We start from the raw sequence: 18,877 nt of genomic DNA, 5'->3' as shown, positions 1-18,877 counted from the left end.
CCTGGGAACAGACAGTCCATATTCCCAGGTCCCAGCTGGAGCTGAGTTCCCACGCACCTGCCTCCTTACAATGTATGCTCCTTGAAGGCAGCCAAGTCTCCCACCAACATGGACTGTAGTATATGCTCTTCCCCGATCTTCTGCTGCCTCTTTCCTTCTTTGCGCCCTGCCCCCTCCCCTACATCTTTCTCAGATGGGATCTTGCTATGTGGCCCTGCTGACATCAAACTTGTGGAATCCTGCTTTGGTCTCCCAAATGATGGAGCTACAGGCATGCACCTCTATCTCTGACATGCTTTTTATGAGTGTGAGCAGTTTGCCTGCATGCCCGTGTACCACAGTGCCCACAGAGCTCAGAAGTGTTTGATCCCCTAGACCCGAGTTTCATGTGGGTGCGGGGAACTGATCCTGGGTCCACTCTAATGCAGACAGTGCTCTTCACTGCTGACCTGAAGTCTGGGGAATGCCACCCTGTGTGTCTTCCTCACTCTTGCTGAGACTGTCTCCATCGTCTTCAGCTTCTGAAATCTCACCAGGATGGTAGGAAACATACCTGGAACCAGGCAAGAATGTCCCAGCTGAATGAGAGACAAACTGCTTCAGAAGGGCCATATAGCCTTTTGGGGACACGGGCCGGATGGTTGCAGAACCACTCTGGAGCCTGTCCTACTTCTATGTGATAAGCTGTCACCGGCAGTAAGGGTCACACTGCTTTAAGGAGCCTTTCTTCCTCTACTTAAGAGCCCTTAACTAGTAAGCAGCACACACAGTACAGACAGTGTGGATGACACTTACTTCCATGAAAGCCCTGCCCACCCTTCCAGAGCAGCTCTTGGGGGTAGGGAAGACGGCTTTCAGTGCTCTGACTGTGGTCAAGAGCCACCCCACTCAGTTCCCACGACAGGCAACTCACTGCATAACCTTGGCTGTCCCGGAACTTAACTCACAGAGATTAAAGGGTCTAAAGCTGTGTGTCACCACACCCAGCTTCCCCATGGCCTCCTGTATGCACATGCACACACCTTCTCCCCAGTTCAATTAAATCTAAAATGACCTACAGTTTCTAAGAAAATTGCCAGTTTTCTGAGTGTGCAGACCAAGGCAGCGATGGAGTGACATCATCCGCCACGGTTCAAGACAGCGATGGAGTAACCTCGTCCGCCACGGTTCTCACCCCCAGCAGCAGAGCGCAGGTCAAACCTGCCGCCTACAGATTGGCTTTGAATGGCAGCCTTGCCACGGTCCTAGCACTCAGGAAGTAGATGAATCGCTGTGAGTTGAGGCCAGTCTAGTCTGCATAGTGGGTTCCAGGACAGTCAGGGTTCTATAGAGAATTCCTGTCCCAAAAATAAAAAGAGAAAGAGAGAAAGAGAGAAAGAGAGAAAGAGAGAAAGAGAGAAAGAAAGAAAGAAAGAAAGAAAGAGAAAGAAAGAAAGGAAAGAAGAAAGGAAGGAAGGAAGGAAGGAAGGAAGGAAGGAAGGAAGGAAAGAAGGAAGGAAGGAAGGAAGGAAGGAAGGAAGGAAGGAAGGAAGGAAGGAGAATGGCATCCTACAGTGTGCTGGGCAAACCTGTCATCTGTATGATACTAAGCTCAAGGCCAGCTGAGGGGACACTGCTGACTTGAGGAGAAATGGAAGTATCCAGACACATCAGAGGTTAAATTTAAGAGTCCTTGGGCTTAGAGTACTTCTCACACCACAGCTCAGCACAAAACCTTCTTTTAAACAAATCTTTACATTAATTGGGTCTTTGAGCCGGGTGGTGGTGCTCATGTCTCTAATCCCAGCACTCGGGATGCAGAGGCAGGTGGATCTCTATAAGCTCGGTGCCAGCCTGGTCTACAAAGAGTTTTAGGACAGCCAGTGCCCCAAGGAAGCAGAGAAAATAGCAAGAGTGATGACATCATGCGTGATCCCTATGCCTGTGCCCCCATCTAAAAGGATATTAATGCTGAGATCAAGCCAGTCAGCGTGCCAAGAGCTGCGGAGCCAAAGAACATTTTGAGGAAGTAGCCGAGGGCCTGTGAGAACGTTTGCCACCCACTGACATCTGACATATGTTTTCTTGTTAGACCTTCAGCCGTGCTAGGAAAGAAGAAAACAGAGAAAGTTAAAGTGCTCTGACCCAGTCCGTCCTTACAATTAGCTAGCATCATTCACTGCCTCTCAGAACAGCCTTTCCTGACATTCGACTCACCTGTCCCTGAAGTTTCTATGGTTGGTCACCTATGTGTCCAGGCACTGAGGTGGTTTCTGGGGCTTGGAGGAGAGGGCAAAGGTTGTTCGAAAGACCTGCCCTGGGCAATTAGGAAACAAGCCCAAGAGCTCTGAAAATAGGGTGGGCATCCAACTCAGGGTTCGGGGCAATCCAGGAAAGTTCCAGAGGGAAGGCAGGCTGAGCTTCCATTTAGGATTCAGGGAGTCTCGGCATGGATGTACAAGAGGCCTATCAGGCTGAAGAAACAGTGCCCAGGGGTAAGGGCTTGAGTGTGAACATTCAAGTGCATGGATGATGTAGGTTAGGGAGGACCTGGGAGAACAGCAGCCAGTAACAGGGCCCATGGCATGATGGGAGGATCAGTGGTGCACCCCGAAGGCCTCAGTTGCCAACTGCTGAGCAAAGGACTCCTAAGGTAAACTCCAGATGGGGCTCTGACAGGAAGTCAGGTGGGATGGAGGCTAGGGAAGAAATCAGAGCTTCAGGCTAAGAGGGGAACTCAAGGAACCCTAAAAGGAGCTGGAAGGTCCTCCCTTTCTCTGTGCTAGCAAAGCAGCTGTGGAAAGCAAGCCAACAGCTACTTTGTCCCCAAAGAGAAGAGCACCATTAATAAGGAACTGTTCTTGATAAATCAGACACTCAAAGGGTACCTTGTTCTCTAACATGGATCCATCTCCCAACCCCAAACATGCCCACATCTGCCTGCCAGCCAGGTCTGCATCAGCAGCTGAAGTGATCTCCTTAAAACACACACTTGCCATAGTACCAGCTACTCCTAAGTGTGAGCCCAGCCCAGATCCCTGAGCTCTGTCTAATTTCTTCCCTCTGGACTGGCCTACAAGGGCACCGGCACTTCCTTGCAGGTCATTCTTCACTATGCCTGACTCTGCTAACTCACTTGTTCCTTCAGACAGTACCCTCCTTCCCTCAGACACTTTTCTTGAGTTGGCCACAGAGGCCAACCCACTTTCAGGTCCCTGTGAGGCAGCTTCTCCTTCAGAGCATGTGATGACGACAGTGGTGCTCTCTCCATCCTGTAATCTGAGTGTCCTGGGCCTAGTCAGAGCCTAGCCACTCAGTATGTGTCTGTGGAATCTGCTGACAGAACTGTCAACTATTTGGCTTCACTGACTACTATTCCATCTGAAAGGAGTATGATCTCTGATGACTGATGAAAAAGGAACTTGGTCAGGTGAGCCCAGATCCCTGGTCAGAGTTTCACAGGCTGGAGGTACATGATATGGTTCTGAGGGGTCTCAAAAAGTAGGTCCTCAGGGGCCAGAAGATGGCTCAGAAGACAGAAGTACCTGGAGCAAAATCTGAAGGCCAACTGCTGAAAGATGGGTTCTCAGTTCCAAACTTTGTCTCTGTGTGTAAAAGTGCCCACAAACACAAAATAAATAGCACTGTTAACTAAAAAGAACTCTCTTAGCTGGGTGGTGGTGCAGGCCTTTAATTCCAGCAGTTGGGAAGCAAAGGCAGGTGGATCTCTATGAGTTAGAGGACAGCCTGGTCCACAGAATAAGTTCCAGGACAGCTGAGGGTACACTGAGAAATCTGTCTGGAAAAAAACAAAAAGGAACTGTCTTCACACAAGTTTCTTGGGTTCCTGACTGTCATCTCCGTCAATCTTGTTTCCCAGCAGATCACTTGGGGCTTGGCTACCTGAATTCCCCCAGTGGACCACACCTACGTGTTCTGTATAAGAATGCAACGAGGGAGTCCACCACTGCTCAAGACACATCTTCTCAGACACTGGGAGTCTTTAACTAAAGACTCCCTGAGCCAAGGTCTGTCACCTTGAGTTGACATCAAAGGGGTACGGGTGACCATATATGTAGGTCTCACCCACTCCTCTGCCTCCTGCCTGGGAATCAGAAAGCCTAGCTTCAGCCATGTACTGTTAAACCTCCCCATCCTCAGAACAGGGTAAGAATAAACTGCTTCTGTCCTGTGGCTGGATCCTGTCTTCAGAAACCCTGACATAGCATGTCTGATGCTAGAGCCTGAAAGGCCCCGGAGGCAAGCATGCTCACTTCTCCATCCGTGGTGTTAGCAGCTTTCCCATAAACTACCTACTGCCCTAGTAACGTACTTCAGTGTCCCTCATGCACACACCTACTCCAAACCTCTCACTGTGGCTTCTTCCTCTTTCTCTCTTTCTCTCTTTCTTCCCTTTCTTTATTAATATTAGCTTTCTTTATTTCTGGCTAAAATAGACTAATTTGCTGCTTGCCCCCAAAATAACTAGTTGCCATACATGAGGACCAGCGCTTGGGACCTTCAAAGGCATGGATACACTTTCCACCCTCAGGGCATAAGGTGAGGTTCCCTCCACAGCGACTGACCGAACAACTGTGACAGTGGCAATCAAAGCTAGAAATAGCAACTGGGAAACTGAGGTAGAAAGATCAGGAGTTTAAGACCAGCTTGGGTTATAGAAGAGACTGTTTCAAAAATAAACAACAAAATTGCCAAACCATTAACTAAACAAATAAATCTACAAATAATCTAGAGTTAAAGAAGAATCAGAAGGGGCTTTACTTTGTGCCAACATCTGAACGAAGGCCCTTCATTTGCATATATCATTTGTAAAGATGAGATGTCTGACCCTGACCACTCTGGAAAGAACTGTTGACCGGCAGCCTCCCCTCAGAGGCCAGGAGGAACATCAGCTGGACTTCGGTAGTTCAGAAGTCAATGAAAAAGGGACCGGCCGTCTATCTCCATTCTTCCTGCTTCTATCTGAAAATGCTCACTGGCTGTCTGGCCTAGACATGGGACCACCTTTCTGGAATCCTCCATGGCCTTCCTGCCCCTCTCTTGCACTTACATCTCTCTGGCCCACTGTGGACAAAGTCAGTTAAATTCCACTGGACTCTGAAGAGCACAGGCTCTGAGGTAATGGAGACAGCCATGACAACAGAAAAGGAAGCTGCCCATTCTGCAAGTATGCAATCCACAGAGCCACCTACAGGAACTGTCTCAGGTGACCTCCAAAGCCAGTCTCCCAGTAGATGTGTAATGATGACATCTTCTCCTGTTTGTTTCAAAAGTCTCTCTTCATCTTGGCAATTGTGTGGCAGAGGCCTGGGAAAGCTGACATTTTCCTACTGACAGATTTTCTTTAAAGAAATCACAGGCAAAGCAATTGAGTTCTGCCCCTAACAATAAAAATGGCTCCTGCCATCAACTCCAAGTGGGCAATTCCTCATCTTAATGCTTAGCCAGTTCGCCAGATGAGATGAAGGCAAAATCAAGAGCTTTCAGAAAAGAAAGTAGTTTGGTACAAGGTTCCATGTAGCTAGGCCAGGCTGGACTCAAACTTCTTATGAAGTGGAGGCTAACCTTTAACTTTTGATCCTCCTGCTTCTGTCTCCCAAGTGCTGAGACTACAGGTTTGCACTGCCATGCCCAGTTCTATGTGGTGCTGTGGACTGAACCTAGAGCTTTGTACATGACGGGCAAGCACTCTATCAACTAAATTAAACTTTCAGGAACTATCTTACAAAAGGGTTGCTGTCAATACTATAAAGGCCTTTGCGGGGGGGGGGGGGTTGATAGGAGTGGCCCCAATAGACTCAAGTTTAAATGCTTGGCCCAGGGGGAAATGCCACTATTAGGAGGTGTGGCCTTATTGGAGTAGGTGTGACCTTGTTAGAAAAAGTGCATCACTGTGGGGGCAGGCTTTAAGATCTCCTGTGTTCAAGCTAAGCCCATCGTGACATAGTCACCTCTCCTGCATGCAGATCCAGATGTAGAACTCTCAGCTCCTTCATCTCTTCATGTCTATGCCTGCACTCTGTGAGATTTCCACTATGACAATAACAGACAAAGCCTCTGAGCTGTAAGCCAGCCCAATGAAACGTTTCCCATTATAAAAGTTGCTGTGATCATGGTATCTCTTCACAGCAGTAGAAACCCTAACTAAGACAGCCTTACGGCACGACGTTTGACGACTTCCTACCTAAAACTACAGGCGTTTTTACCAAGAGAAAGCCAGAGTGAGGACAGCGGGTAAGCATGTCAATAAATCCAAAGTGATACCCAATTGATGATGCTATCCTAGACAATTTTATCAGCTGTGCTCTAAAGGAAAGTTACAACCTAATGTTGGGGTATAAGCCATCCAAGCAAGGCACTGACAGCCATCACCCAAGAGAAAAGATCCACACATGTCACTGTCACATATAAATGGCCCATACTGGCCTCAAAGTCACTATGTAGCCAAGGATCACCTGGAGTTCTCTCTTTCCTCTTTCCTCTCTCTCCTCCCTCCCCCTCCCCCACAGTGTCTCTCTGTGTAGCCCTGGCTGTCCTGAAACTACTCACTCTGTAGACCAGGCTGGCCTAGAACTCACAGACATCAACCTGCCTTTGCCTCCTGGCTGCTTGGGATGTAAAGCCACCACCACCTGGCTAATATATACCTGTTTTTTTAAAAAACAAAACAAAACAGATTTTCACCATCCAAAGTCTCCTTTCCACAGCAGCACCTCAGACATATAAGGAATCTGTCATCTTCTTTCAGAGCTGTGAGAGGTGTGAAGCAACCAATAAAGGAGGGGAGGGCCTGTCTGCTCATCTGCCCTGTGGAGCTGGACATGGCACCAGATTCTTACTGGTGAGCACTGGCCCACACTGCATTCAATAATCCAGGGTTGCTGCCCAAATGTTAATCCCTCACATGGCTGACACAGATCAATCAAGGGAGCATAACCCAGACCCACTGCAAAAGAGGCTGTGAGGTAGGACCTGAGAATGCCATTTCCGAGAAGCCCTTCAAAGATGCTGAGAAACAGAGGTCAGAAAACACAAACTCAACTCCCTGTAGCAGCCTGGCTGTGCCATACTCCTGTGGCACAGACTGCTTGACAGAGTGGCAAGATGCAGTAGTGAGCTGATCACATAGGACCAGCCTGTGCACTGGTATCAGTGTGCTGTAGGGACCTTCCAGTCTTTCCTACTTACTTGGTGAGGACAATGGAGACTGCATCATTGAGAATACTTTCTCCAAACACCAGCATGTTGAGCACAGGGTCCACGTGCAGTGCATTAAAAATTGCAATAGTGGCGACTGGGTCGACTGCAGATATCAGGGAGCCAAATGCGAAACTGCAGAGAGAGAAGCGAGGGCAGACTCTGTAAAATGTGGTGCTGGATCCACACAGCTGTGCTTGGGATGTGATGCCAAGATGGCAGCTAAGGGGCCAACAGAGAGACTTGTGCTTTCCTGCTCAACCCCACACCCTGCAGGAGCAGGGAGGCCAGGACAAAGCGCTGAGTCTGGTTTCCCAGCAGCAGCACTACACTCTGTTTTAGACACTGCTGCACAGAAGTCTGTTTACCCTAGCACACACTGCCTAGCTTCCTTGGCCAGAAAGTCCTATAAGCTATTGGCTTTAACTTCTGCTCTGCCACCAGGTCAACTGTGCCAACTGTAACCAAACCCAGCCTCCACTCAGAGTTGCAACATCCAAGAAAGAGCCAAAAGCCAGTGGCCATCAGAGGGTACAGACTGGGCTGCTGACTAGAAGCTGGGCCCTCAGGTCTTACAGGCAGCATTTGACCATAAAGTCCACTGCCACCAATACTGACCACCTGCCTAAGCTCTCAGGCAAACCTCTCCTTACCACATGGGCACTGGCCCCAATCCCTTTACTACTCTTATCATCTAGCCTGGAGCAGTGCCCCTGTCCTGGAGGGTAGGTGTAGCCAGAAGCAGAGACTCAGCCCAACTTAGAAAGTGGCCATGTGGGTTGGGCTAGAGAGCGGTTACTACACATGCTTGAGGCCCTTGGTTTGATCGCAAGCAACATAAATTAGGTGTAGGGGCGCACACTTGTAACCCCAGCACAGGAGGTGTGGGAGAAGGGGTAAGGAGTGCAAGGTTACATTCAGCAACACAGCAAGCTCCAGGTCAGCCTGAGCTATGAGACCATCTCAGGAAACCAAAGACATAACAAAATGCGTGGAAACATGACCACTAGGAGGAGGTGGGGTTGGATTCATCTGACTGGGGTCACTGAGTAGCCCTACTGAAAGAAGACTGCTGGTGGGAGGAAGCAGGGCAGTCACCTCCTCCCCCTCAATTATCAATCCATAAGGTGGCAGCTCCTGGCGATGGAGGCAAGGGTCTGAGGCGGCCAGGAGAGAACCAGGGCCCGCAGGATGTTCACCTCCTGCTCCCACACCATGCCGTCCTCATCAAAGGTGAGCACATGCATTGGAGCTGCCTGTTGCCCTCTCTTGACTGTGTCCTCAGGATCTGTGTGGGCACAAGCCAGAGCCACAGACAGAAGGTAGGCAGTGGGGTAGGGAAGAGGATTGAGGGAAAGCAGCTCTATCCAGCAGCCCTGCACTGCCACCAGGCCCAGGCCTAGTCTCTCCACCCTTTTGTCCTTGCTACACACAGTAACAGCAAGGAAGATGAACAGCTCAGCCGTGCCCTAGAGGGGCTGTGGCTGTGCTCAGCAGGTTTTCAATCGAGTGCATTAGGCAGGCAGTCTCTGGTCTCCCTGCCCAGTACCCACAGCCTATGGGAGCTCCCGCTTTCTAGTTGGATGCAGAAAGGAACTCCAGGGGTGGGTGTAGTACACAAGCTTGGACTAGCTTTACCAGGCCACTGGGAGAAGACTGAGCCCTGGTGAGGTGCCTGGAGCTGTAGTGTTCCATATGAATGAACAGGGGAAGCGAACAGCAGCCGGGGAGAGCTTCTCCAAGGTCTGAGAGGAACAAGTCCTGGGGGTGCTGAGCTAGAGCCATCATGCTCGAGACTTTGCAGCCTTATGAGCCAACAGTCCTTTTCTGTTGTTAACTTTGGTCCTACCAGACTACAGGTACACAGTGAGAAGCCTGGCCACCATACTTTGTTAGCTACATCGGCCCTTTGACCAGAACTCTGGGATCAGGGTCCACAGGCAAGCATGGAGAGAAGGCTGCAGGTGCTCACTGCACGTCTCCATGTCTGATCACACTCTTCAGAATACAAAGCTGAAGACAAGCCTTGTGGAGAGAAGCCAGCACATCACACTAGTGCCTGCTGGGAACTCAATTGGTGGGGGGTCTTTCTGAGCACAAGTGCCTGAGGCCCCACAAAGCCTGTCCAGCAGTGGTCTACATCTACCCTCAGGACCCTGTCCTTGAAGGCTCAAGCTAAAAATGTGTTACATTATTCTCTCCATCAAAAGTTAGTAGCACCAACAAAACCTGAAAAGACAAGACAGCAGGACTCAGGGAGGGACAGGCAAAAGAAAGAAAGAAAAAAGGGGGTGGGGGAGATAAAGGGAGAGAGGAGAGTGACGAGACTTGGCTGCCGAGGTACTGTAGTCTACTCAGGACAAACACAGACATGACTATGTTTTCTGAAGTGTAAAGGCTGCGACAGGCAGTCTATGGGTTTATAAGAAAAATGGTGTCAACACTCAAAAACTGGAGCAATAGGCTGGATACGGCACACCATTAAAGCCAGCCCTTGGGAGGCAGAGTTAGAAGTAGGCAGATTTCCATGAGTTTAAGGCCAGCCTGATGTACAGAGATTTCCAGGTCAGCCAGGGCTACATAGTGAGACCTGTCTCAAAAAATCCAAGAACAAAACAGAAGCAAGGTACAGTGGTAAACATATAACTCAGCATTTGGGAGGTGGAGACAGGAGGATCAGAAATCCAAGGTCATTCTTAGATACACAGCAGATTCCAGGATAACCTAGTCTACATGAGATACCATGTCAACAAAAACCACCTTAAAAAAAAACCTGACTGAAACAAAATTGAAAACCTCACCATAAACACTTACAATACTTACTTGGCTTTTAAAAATACTCACTTGTATGCATGTGTGAGGGCGGCAGGTGGGATTCCTAGCCTCTTAGCTAAGAACAAGTGTAGATGGATTGTTTTAAGCAGAGCAGCCTCATAGACATACAGCATCTACCTAGCACATGAAGTCCTGGGTTCCATCCCCAGCCTAAGAAAAGCCTTTTAAACATCTCATAATTGCAGGCCACATGTCCACATGGCAATCAGGAGGAGCTGTGGAGTACTGTCCCCTGCAGACAACAGTGCTTGCCTGTGGCCACTGTCAAACCTGCATTACCCTGGCAGCTTCCCTGTTAAGGCTCTACTGTTCTATGCAGCAGTCTCCATCTGCTAGACAGAAATCCAACAGAAAAGGGGCATCTGCACAGGGGGAGGCTGGCTGGGGCATCTGCACAGGGGGAGGCTGGCTGGGGCATCTGCACAGGGGGAGGCTGGCTGGGGCATCTGCACAGGGGGAGGCTGGCTGGGGCATCTGCACAGGGGGAGGCTGGCTGGGGCATCTGCACAGGGGGAGGCTGGCTGGGGCATCTGCACAGGGGGAGGCTGGCTGGGGCATCTGCACAGGGGGAGGCTGGCTGGGGCATCTGCACAGGGGGAGGCTGGCTGGGGCATCTGCACAGGGGGAGGCTGGCTGGGGCTCTCCTGCTCAACACAGCTGACCGTGCAGCTACTGGCCTTAACTCAGTTCTAGACACTGGTCAACACTTTGCTTCTTACACATATCCCCCAAAATAGGGAGAAAGCAACACCTTCCCTAATGTCTGGAACACTCCGGGCATTCCTCCTCCCCTTGCAGCACTCTGAGAAAACACCAGGTGCTGGTTCTGTTGCACTTCAGATTCCTATAGGAAGGAAGGTGACTCGGGACGCTTGTCTATGTATCAAAACTGAGCTATTCACACATCTGTAATCCCAACACTTGGGAGGCTGAGGCAGGATAGCTTCAAGTTTGGGACCTGCCTCAGCTATATACTGAATTCCAAAGCACACTAGGCTATAAAGTGAGATCCTGACATAAAGAAGGAAAACTTTTTTTTTTAAAAACAACAATAAACCCCTCCCATATTCCCGCCCTCCGGGGAGGGTGAGGGATGGGTATTGTGGATCACGCTTGTTGTCAGTGGCTCACTTCCCATCAACAGTTCTGAAGCTCTGGTACTAGGTGCTACCTTGCAGCTGAAGCCTGACAGTCTCAGCTCATGAGAAGGATCTGGAAGAGTGGTCCCTGGCCCTCTTCTGCAGTATCCCACTGGCCAGCTGACAGGTGCTGAGAGCGGACACAGGGCAGAGCAAGCTCAGCACTGCAGACTTCTTGGGCTGTGCTAGGCTTGGGTCCTTTTGTAACTCTTGACTGGGGGCCTTCTGAGACACAGCTGCCCTAGCTGCTTCTCCCTTGTGGACTCAGGAGACTCTAAGAGCAGTGTCTGTGGGAATGGCATCAGATCCAGAGGTGTCCACCCCAGGGCCAAGCCCTGGCTGCTTTCCCTAATCTTGGTGAGAATTCCAGAGTCAAGGTTCTCACCCCACCCTCTCCCGATCCACTCTAAGGTGACCTTCTGGCTATAAAGAAAACTCAAGTTTGTGTTTATTTGCTTTTGCAGGGTTGGGGATTGAACCCAGGGCCTCATAACTGGCATGCAAGGGCTCTGCCCTTGAGCTATATATGTCCATCCAGGATCCTAAGATAATTCTTAAGGAAAGAATGGAGTGCATGATGTGGCTTGGAGATGTGCCAGGATAGCTGACTGACCAGTCATTCCCTCCAAAGCTTAGGGGAAATCACTCATTTCAATCAGCAGTGTTATGATCAGCAGTCTTCAAAAGCATCAATATAATTCTCAGTCATTTCAGAGACAAATGAATTCAGAACAGATTCTATACTGGAAACACGGGTAAGCCAGGCGGGGAAGAGGGAAAGGACCACACCCAGGAAGCCACGTGCAGAAAGCATCCCAGGCCTGAACAGCAGTCGCACAGGGGAATTACAGTGTGAAAGATTTACCTGTCTGTCATGTTGAGTTTAGAGATTACATCAGCCTGTAAAATAAAACACACAAACACACAGACACACACAAAAAGATTCCCTGGAGAAGAGCCAGGAAGATTAAAATGTCCATCAGCGCTTTCTTATCAACTAATAAGGACATCATCTTCAGTCCCCACTGAAAATAAGGAAACCCCCCAACGGCTGCTGTGAGCATGTGTGGGTATCTAGCCCCAAGTGTGCACACTCTGCTCCTCTTCCAGTCTGGCAGCTGTGGTTCTCTGCTCTAAAGGTGACTCTCTTAGCCCTGAAGAAACAAGGTGAAGCCAAGCATCTAGGAAAGCTCCAGGGAGACTTGTCCTTGGCTGTGGAATCAGCTGTGAAGGTAACAGAGTCTGCAGGAGTGGGCTGTGGCTACCAGGAGGAAGAGCAGTCCTGTCCACGGCAACAGCAACCTGCGGCAATCAGCTTGTTTGTTCTCAGCCCTGGGGTGGCTATGCTTTCTACAGACAGCAGGAAATGGGTGGGGTACAGCTTGCACCATGGAGGTCTGAGGAACACCTTTCAGGGATTCATTCCAGTTGAAGTATGCTGATGTGAAGCCCACAGCCCAGAGTGTTGGCTACTGCCTCAGAAAAGGGCTGACAGCGGCAGGAGCACCACAGGAGCTGAGCGACAGATTCGTGGCCAGCTCTGGTTTAATGCACATCTTCATTCAAGACTGACTTCAGCCTGCTACAGTCTCCTGAGAACACAAGTGCACTCACACCATTTTAAACTGTGGTACCACGTGCTACTCTGCTTCAAGGCATTCCAGCTGAAGAGACCAGCTTGTAAGTAAAATCAAGTATCTATGTGATCCAGTCCCCTCAATTCCAGATACCACAGTCATATGCATGAATGGGGGACTTCTTTATAGGAGGGCAAACACTACCAGGCATCTCTGGCTTGAAGGGTCCTGTCCCACCCTGCACTACCCTCCAACCCAAGTCTTCAAGGTCAGCAGGGATGCTTTTCTTACCTGACCCAGAAAGTAAATTCCTCCACCTACTACAAAAGCTGAGATTGCCGTTCCAAAGACAGCAAAGAGAGTGATGGAGCCGATGTTCTGAAAGAAGTTCCCCTGGGGGGGCGGGGGGGGGAGACAAGAGGCCAACTGGTAAGGCAGGGAGGATGCACCAGCCTCCCTTCAACTGTGGGCTCTTCAAGACTGGACTCACACACACGGGGCCAGGGCTGTTGCCTGCCCTGCACTGCTGGCTGGAACCTCTACCACCATTTCTCTGCTTTCCTAGCTCACAGGTTCCTCACCCTGGCCCACAGCAAGAGCTAACCAGTCTCGACTGTCCCCAGCCCCTTTCTCTCTCCTGTCTACTGTTCCCAGAATGACCTCTGCAAAAGCTCCGCCTGATGGTGCTGTCTCTGCCTTGATTCCCACTTGCAGTAGAGATGTGGGTGAGCCCCAATCCCTAGCTGAACGTGGGAGGGCCTGTGCCTTCATATGGCAGCATGCAGCCTTGTTGCCTGGACCCTAGCCACCAGGGAGTATCCTGATCCTTTGTGTGCCTTATGCTAAACCTCCTACAGAGGGGTCTTCCTTGGTCTTGTCCCCCAGCTAGCTCTCGGAGGGATCTGGCTGTGCTTGCTCAATGGCAGCGGCACTCAGCACTTGCTTATGTACAGTTGACACCTGCCTTTCCCAAGGCTCAAGGCTCAGTAGGAACAATGGCATCTGTCATATGGATGATACACAGGCGTGGAAAGAAACAACCACGTCCATGTTTTGTCTCAGTCTAAAATCTACACTATCACAGTTTCCCACTCAATTAAAAGGTGCATTTTGAAAAGGCTATTACATTAAAGAATCAGGACAATGGTCAGCATCAGGTTCCAAGGAAATCTGGGACAAAAGGCTGAGTGCCAATTAACACATCAAAGCAGATGCTGCCAGAGTCTCAGAGTGACTGGTAGTCCTGGTTGTTCCTGGCAATTCTCACTCCAACCCCTACCCTAAACCTCTTCAGCCTCCAGCTTCCCTTCCCTGCCCTCACTTTCTCTTTCCTACATAACTTAGACATTTTGGTCACAGGTTCTCTTGGCTCTACTCCTGGATCTCCTGGTCCACTTGCCCCTCTCCCTTGTCGTTCTCTCTTCCCCTTTCTCTCTCCTCTCATGGCTAGGTCTATTCTACTAGCCATGTTCACTCTGGAGCCTTCTAGAGGCCTCTGCCTGTTCTCTCCCTCATATCTACACTTAAAACCTTTTCCTTAACCATACCTAAGAATGATTATTCCTCATTTTCTGTCAGAAGTCCTTCATGCTGTATTAGCATCATCAAACAGACAAGCAGAGGGCTCAGCTGGGACACAGGGCTAAATTGGTAGACTGCTTGCCTGGCATGCATGAAGCCTTGGGTTCAAGCCCAGCACCGGACACACAGGTGCTAGGACACATGCCTGCAATCCTAGTACCAGGGAGGTGGAAGCAGGATCATTCTCAGCCACACACAAAGTTCCAAGCCAACCCGAACTACGTGAGACTCTTATCTCAAAAGAACTCAAACTGTAAAAAACAAGAAAATATTTGAGTCCAAGCAATACGGGGAAAAAACTGAAGCTGCTAGGACTCTGCAGAGTGGACTCAGGCAGCACTGCAGGGGCTCAACACCGAACACTCTGCTCCTCGTTTCAAGGCCAAGAGCACCCTCTGGAGTGGAGCTAAGGGGAGACAACAATTGAGGGGATGTACTGCGGCTGGGTGTGAGTTTGGGGGGTTTTTTTTTGTTTTTTTTTTTTTTTTTTTTATTTTATAGGCTTTTAATACCAGCACTCAGGAAACAGACGCTCAGTGAGGTCCAGGCCAACCAGGGCCACACAGTGAGATTTTTGTCTCAAAAAACAAACAAACCAAAAAGCCACCTGCTCTGGAGTTGGCCAAACCGCCACAGCCTTCAAAAGGCGGCCTGGAAGCTCCAACTCCTGTGCAGGCTCAGCAGGCCCTGTCAGCCTTGCTCCAGGAAGTAGGGCCTCTTGCAATTAAAGGGGAGCAAACTCTTGGGGAGTAGCCACACCCCACTGGGCACTGCTCCAGAGAGCCTTACCTTGTGCAGTGAGTATCCCGACTCAAAGATGATAGGTGGGAGCAAGAGAAGGAAAAACATATTGGGGCGGAACATTTCTTCCTCCTGTAAAGTCAAAAGGGAGGACACTCAGGACAGGAGTGCGGAACCCCGGACCTGTCAGTCAGTAGACAGCTCAGGGAGACTACGCTCAGGGCCTAGGCTGGCAGAGACAGTGCCACCTTGTGCATCTGACACACAGCACAGGGCCAGCAGAGCTCAGAGGTGAAGTTTCTGGCTACTGCGGCTGGGGACCTGAGTTTGACTTCCAGAACCACAGAGTGAAGAAGAGCTGACTCCTCCTACAAGTCATGTTGATGCTTGGGAAGGTGAGACTCAGCTTCTGGAGAAAAAGCAGCAGCTGTTGTGTCAGGGTTGCAGCATCTCCCACCCCTCCTCCCCCCCACCCCCCTGCACCCCGCCTCATCCCGGGCAGTCCACCAGGAGGTGACCTAATTGGAAATAGGATTTCTGAATGTCAGGTTAAGGTCAGAGGTGAGGAGAGGACAGAAGCAGAAGACAAAGGCAGATACCCACAGACAATGAATTTTACTTTGTTTCATATTTTTCTTGGTGCTGGGGATTGAACCCAGGGCCTTGCGCTTACTGAGCTAAGAGAACATTCTGTGAGTCAGAAAAGGACACAGAGATCCAGAGATGGTCCCATGAGAAGGTATTATGTGCAATATGGATCCAAAACCACTACCCAACACAAGAAACTTGAGTGGTTTGTTGTTGCTGTTGTTGGTTTTTTTTTTTTTTTTTTTTTTTTTTTTTTTGTCTTTCCCCTTCAAAATTTTGCTTTCTTATCAGGTATGGTGATGCACACCTTTGATCTAAACGCTTAGTAGGCAGAGAAAGGAGGATCTCTGTGAGTTCAAGGCCAGCCTGATAATCAGCTAGCTCTAAGACAGCCAGGACACTGTCACACAACAAAACCAAGCCAAACAAAAAACCCCAAATTTTGCTTTCTTAATTTTCTTTTAAAGATATGTTCCTGGGGCCGGGCAGTGGTGGTGCACGCCTTTAATCCCAGCACCTGGCTGTCTTGGAGCTTGATCTGTAGACCAGGCTGGCTTCCTGAGTGTTTGGGATTAAAGGTGTGTACCACCACCACCCCAGCCCAAGCAAGCAATCTTGACCATAGCTGTCCTCCATCCACACCCAAACTTGGGTCAGCTGAGCCCAGGCTACAGCGCTCTCGAGTGAGCCCGAGCCCAGGCTACAGCGCTCTCGAGCAGCCCGACTCACGTGCATCTAATCTAATCTAACAACTACAGGCTGGGGGACAGCATGGGGTAAAGCCCATGCATAGCATGCTCAAGGCCCTAAGCTCCATCCTGGAACCAAATTACAAAAAGGATTGCCCAGCAGTCATCTGTAGTCCTGGTGACTATGGAGGCTGAGGCAGGAGGACTGACAATTTCAGGCAAGCCAGACTAAAGAGAGACACTGTTTCCAGATAAATCAAGTGGAGTATGGTGGCAACTCCTTTAACCTCAGCCTCCAGGAGTCTGAGGAATCAAACATAAAGAAAGGATGCATACTTGGAATCCTAGCAGCAGAGAGGGAGAGACAGGAGGGTTCCTAGGCTCCATGGCCTGCTGTACATGGCCTATGTAAGTCTGAGCCAGTGAGAGACCTAGCTCAAAGCATAAGGTGACTAGCAGCTGAGGAACATTGACACCCAAGACTGCTCACCTCGTCTCCCTACATTTGCACACACACACACAATGGAAAGCAAGAGTGGCGACTGTGACAAACCTACCTTCCAATTTGCCAGCTTTTTAAACTCTATAACTTTTATAACTGCTCCCATGAGAATACCTGGAAGGAAAAAGCAAACAGCAGAAACTTAGCCCAGGCTACTTGGCTGGATTGCACAGTACTCTGGAGATAGGTCGGGGCCCATCACAGCAGGCTGCCCTAGAGTTCTGCAGGCCTCTATCTGAGAACCAAGAACATTACCATGGTGTGGTGTAAATCACGGCAAGTTTCCCACTTACATCTCAGGTGAACACACCTTGGCAAAATCTGAGTATGCGGAGAGAAGAAAGCCTTACTGGGAGCTGCTCTGCTTGGTGTGGAGGACACCTTCCATGGCTGGTCACCCTTCCTGTACCACCCAGTTTCAATAAAAAACAACAGGAGCTTAGAAGCCAGATAGATGAATCTTTTTTTTTTGGGGGGGGGGGGGGCGTTCAAGACAGTTTCTCTGTTTAGCCCTGGCTACTCTGGAACTCGCTGGTCTTAAACTCAAAGATGCCCCTGCCTCTACCTCCCAACCACTAAGATTAAAGGTGTGTACCACCTCTACCCAGCTCTACTACTCATTCTTATTTCTACCACTTAAAACCATGGGTGGGGTGTGTGTGTGGTGTGTCTGTCTGTGCGTGCGTGCGTGCGTGCGTGCGTGCGTGCGTGCGTGCGTGTGTGTGTGTGTGTAGGGCATGAGGTAGCTTAGCTGGTAAGGGCACTTGCTACCAAACCTGATAACCTGAATTCTAACCCATGACCCACATGCTAAAGAGACTCCCAAATGTCCTTTGGGCCAGCCATGGTGGCTCATGCCTTTAATCCCAGCACTCGGGAGACAGAGATAGGTGGATTTTTCTGAGTTCAAGGATAGCAAAGATGACTGCTACACAGACGAACCCTGTCTCGAAACCCCCTCACCGCAAAAGTTGTTCTTTGACATCTATATATGCGTAACTCAAGGGTACACATATACAATTGTTGCATGTGGTTTTATAATGAAATACAGGTTGGGGTGAACAAAGGTCAGTTTGGAGACTCAATATAAGCAGACTATCCTCAAACTATATAGCTAAGAATAGCCTTGAACTCCTGACCCTCTCACCTCTGGTTTTATTTTTTTCCTTTATTTTCTTCAATGTTATCCAACTTTGTGTCCTCTCTTTTTATTTAAGAGAAAGAAAGAAAGAAAGAAAGAAAGAAAGAAAGAAAGAAAGAAAGAAAAGGAAAGGAAGAAAGAGAAATCCAGCAGGCCACTAGGTGGTGGTGGTGGCACAAATTTTTAATCCTAGCACTTGGGAGGCAGAGACAGTAGGATTTCTGAGTTTAAGGCCAGTCTGGTCTGCAGAATGAATTCCAGAACAGCCAGGGCTGCACAGAGAAACCCTGTCTTGAAAACCAAAAACCGCAAGCCACAGTGGTGTATACTTTTAATCCCGGATGACAGGAGGTAGAGGCAGTTGTATCTGTATGAGCTTTAGCTTATTATGGTCTACATAATAAATACCAGGACAGCCAGAGCTACATAGTGAGACTATGTTTAGAAAATACAAAACAAACAACCCCCACCCCAAACAAAACGAAACCAAGCCATGCTGCCCATATATACTCTTGGATATGTGACCTTGTACCAGGAGCTACCCCTTTAAAAAACCTGTCCCAGAAGCCATCAGCTACTGGAAGAAGCAGAGATCAGTCGAGCACCTGCAGGCTGAGTGCACTCCAGGTTCCTTCTGTGCCTTGTCACAATGCAGGGAGGGCTTTGGGTGATATAGCTGTCTTTGAGTCATTTCTGTTCCTGTGAATAATACCCCCAAATACAAAGATATCCAGAAATCTGGGAACAAGGAATTGCACATCTCAAGAAGTACAACTGAAACTGTTTTTATAGTAAGGGAAACAACTAGGCTCTCATTCACCCAAAAGTGGAAGGGGAAATTTTTTAATGTGGATGCTGGTCCTGCTCTCAGAATACTTAGGCTCAAC

At 49.4% G+C, this 18,877-nt stretch overlaps 1 protein-coding gene across 4 annotated transcripts in view; it reads right to left on the bottom strand.

Annotated features, from left to right (window-relative positions):
* Slc9a8 (solute carrier family 9 member A8) overlaps window positions 1–18,877 on the bottom strand; it is a 54,606-nt gene that overhangs the window by 16,839 nt on the left and 18,890 nt on the right. For all 4 annotated transcript variants that reach the window (XR_004606151.2, XM_034494847.2, XM_034494848.2 and 1 more), the window contains exons 4-9: window positions 16,905–16,963; window positions 15,119–15,202; window positions 13,040–13,141; window positions 12,037–12,071; window positions 7,189–7,332; window positions 1,946–2,084 (exon numbers count right to left, since the gene is read on the bottom strand). Coding sequence is in view for 3 of the 4 variants with exons in the window: in XM_034494847.2 (XP_034350738.1) it covers window positions 1,946–2,084; window positions 7,189–7,332; window positions 12,037–12,071; window positions 13,040–13,141; window positions 15,119–15,202; window positions 16,905–16,963 (563 nt within the window). In the remaining variant the exon portion in view is untranslated. The remainder of the gene's footprint in view (window positions 1–1,945; window positions 2,085–7,188; window positions 7,333–12,036; window positions 12,072–13,039; window positions 13,142–15,118; window positions 15,203–16,904; window positions 16,964–18,877) is intronic.

Source organism: Arvicanthis niloticus, chromosome 2 (assembly GCF_011762505.2).
Source record: "Arvicanthis niloticus isolate mArvNil1 chromosome 2, mArvNil1.pat.X, whole genome shotgun sequence".
NCBI lineage: Eukaryota > Metazoa > Chordata > Mammalia > Rodentia > Muridae > Arvicanthis > Arvicanthis niloticus.
The sequence above is the reverse complement of the archived record's forward strand: the minus strand, read 5'-3'. Positions and strand labels throughout refer to the sequence as shown.